The sequence below is a fragment of the Gavialis gangeticus genome, unplaced genomic scaffold (genome assembly GCF_001723915.1).
Source record: "Gavialis gangeticus isolate Ggan-Ray unplaced genomic scaffold, GavGan_comp1, whole genome shotgun sequence".
NCBI lineage: Eukaryota > Metazoa > Chordata > Crocodylia > Gavialidae > Gavialis > Gavialis gangeticus.
This window is the reverse complement of record NW_017729007.1, coordinates 11,057,866-11,060,030: the sequence shown is the minus strand read 5'-3', so window position 1 is coordinate 11,060,030 and position 2,165 is coordinate 11,057,866. Positions and strand designations below refer to the sequence as shown.

Below are 2,165 nucleotides of genomic sequence, written 5' to 3'. Positions count from 1 at the left end.
GGGGGGGGGAGGGGGGGGGGGGGGGGGTGGGCGTGGGTGCGGGGGCGCGGCGCTCTTGCCACTGCACGCTGTTGGTCCGGGAACTGCTCTTCGGTGGCTCCTCTGGCAGCTCTCGCTGTTGGGCCAGGAGCACATGGGAGCGGGCATGTGCCCCCAAATATGTGTGGGGCAGGCTGGGCTGGGCTGCACTCCAGATGGGTGATGGAAGGTGTTGGGAGCGGGGGCTATCTCCTCCCACTGCTTGCCCAGCCAGGGTGGGGAGACACAAGATGGTGCCACTGTGCTGCCTCAGCCAAGTGGCACGCAGCAGCGGAAGCTGCTCCAGCCTCCCTGCGCCTCCCAGACAAGCTGCAGCTTCACCCCACTGTGCCCTGGCTGAGCAAGCAGTGGCAGGGCCTGGGGGTGGGCACGTGCACCCAGATTGGGGAGGGGACAAAAGCAGGGGCTATGGGGAATTTTAGGGTGGCTGCAGTCCCCCCGTAGCCCCTGCTCCACTGTGCTCTGCAGGGCAGGCAGAGCCAGGGCAGCACTCTGGACTGTGGCTGGGGCTAGCCGCACGGAGCACAGCCCTGGCTCCACCCACCCCTCAAAGCGCAACCCAGCCTAGCTTGCCCTGAGCAGATCCAAGGGCACATGCCCACTCCCATGCCCTCCCAGACCGGTGGCACATGGTGGTGCACAGTGGCAGAATTCTCCTTCCCCGAGTCCCACACCCCAGCTGGGCAACTTGTCCCAGCCCCAGCCCAAATCCCTCCCCTGCCGTGGAAGCATTGATCTGCCTCCCCTCCAGACTCCTTCCCTCCTGCCTCTACCCACTATAACAGGCTTACCAGGTGGAGGCAGCTGTGTCCAGCATGGTCGAGGACTGCTGCCTGTTTAGTCTATGGCTGAATTTCCAAATCAGCACTGAATCTCTCTAAACTGATTCAGAGGCTTCTGAATTGACTTGGACCTTTAATGCGTCTCCAGATTCAATTCAGAGATTCGGCTGCCGAATCGGGACAAATCTCTTCCAAACTGAATTGGCTACTGAAGCTTCACACAGCCCGAGCAACAAGTCCTGACTTCTGCAAGTTTACCAGATAGCTAAGCAATGGACAGAGTCACAAAAACACATGCACACCTGTATTCATGATGTCCATTTCATATTCATCTACAATACTAAGAGAAAACAGAAAAAAAACACTAACTATAGTCAAGATATCATGCATTTCAGGGGAAGAACTAATAAGATTATTGCTATTTTTAGTAAGACAACAATTGCTCTTGCTTGTCCGTCTTTTAGGGTCATTAAAATAGTTATACATGCCAATCCAAAAACATCTATTGAGATTACCTGAGAATTATTTGGCATGATCATCAGTAACCTAATATAAACATATACTAGAAGCAAAAGAAAAGTGCTTAGCTTCTCTTGTTTTAATACAATGATTTAAAATCCTTGGGGTACAATTCTAACTTCAGAGAAGTAAGCCTAAACTTTGAGATTGCCTTTCTGAAAACAGGTACAGAAAAAAAAAAAAGGCAACATAAGCCAGAACTGTGCAAATAACTGGCCTTTCTCATTTGTATTTATTCTTTTTAAAATCAGATTTAGTTAAATTCTCCAAATGTTATTTTGAAACAAATAGGTGAAATATGCCATTTGGGAAGTGTCAAAATGAAACAGTTATACTTTCACGATTACTCTCCCTCCCCACCTTTCAGCCTAAATATTTTTGCTGAAATTGGGATGAATTCATAAACTGTGTTTTGGTCAATCAGAAACCCTAGTTTTCAATAAATAAATTATTTGTCCAAAATAATTTGCCCAGCTCCAGTCCTTGCATTTTTGTGGTTACTCATTTTTGGACAGCTGATAAGTAATAATTGAACAAACATTTAAAAAATGGGAGTTGTTTGTAAATAAAATGTGGTATCATCCAGAAAAACATATTAATGCTTTAGAAATTAATGTACCATGAACAAAACTACAATTCATATGACTGTGTGGAAGCAATTCATTTACCTGATAATAGTCTAGATTCTTTCCCATAAAGGACACTGTTGTTGGATAGTCCATTGGTATTATTGAAGGGGTGGGTGTTAGAAACTGTGGACATTCTTCTTCCTGGGGAATCAAACATTTTATACATAATTTTTAATATATATATATATATATATAT

The 2,165-nt window shown here is 46.5% G+C and overlaps 1 protein-coding gene across 3 annotated transcripts in view; it reads right to left on the bottom strand.

The window, feature by feature from the left end:
• The window catches only part of PLXNB2 (plexin B2), a 471,827-nt gene that overhangs the window by 106,760 nt on the left and 362,902 nt on the right, over positions 1–2,165 (bottom strand). For all 3 annotated transcript variants that reach the window (XM_019509291.1, XM_019509293.1, XM_019509292.1), the window contains exon 12: positions 2,009–2,110. In XM_019509291.1, coding sequence (XP_019364836.1) covers positions 2,009–2,110 — 102 coding nt within the window. The remainder of the gene's footprint in view (positions 1–2,008; positions 2,111–2,165) is intronic.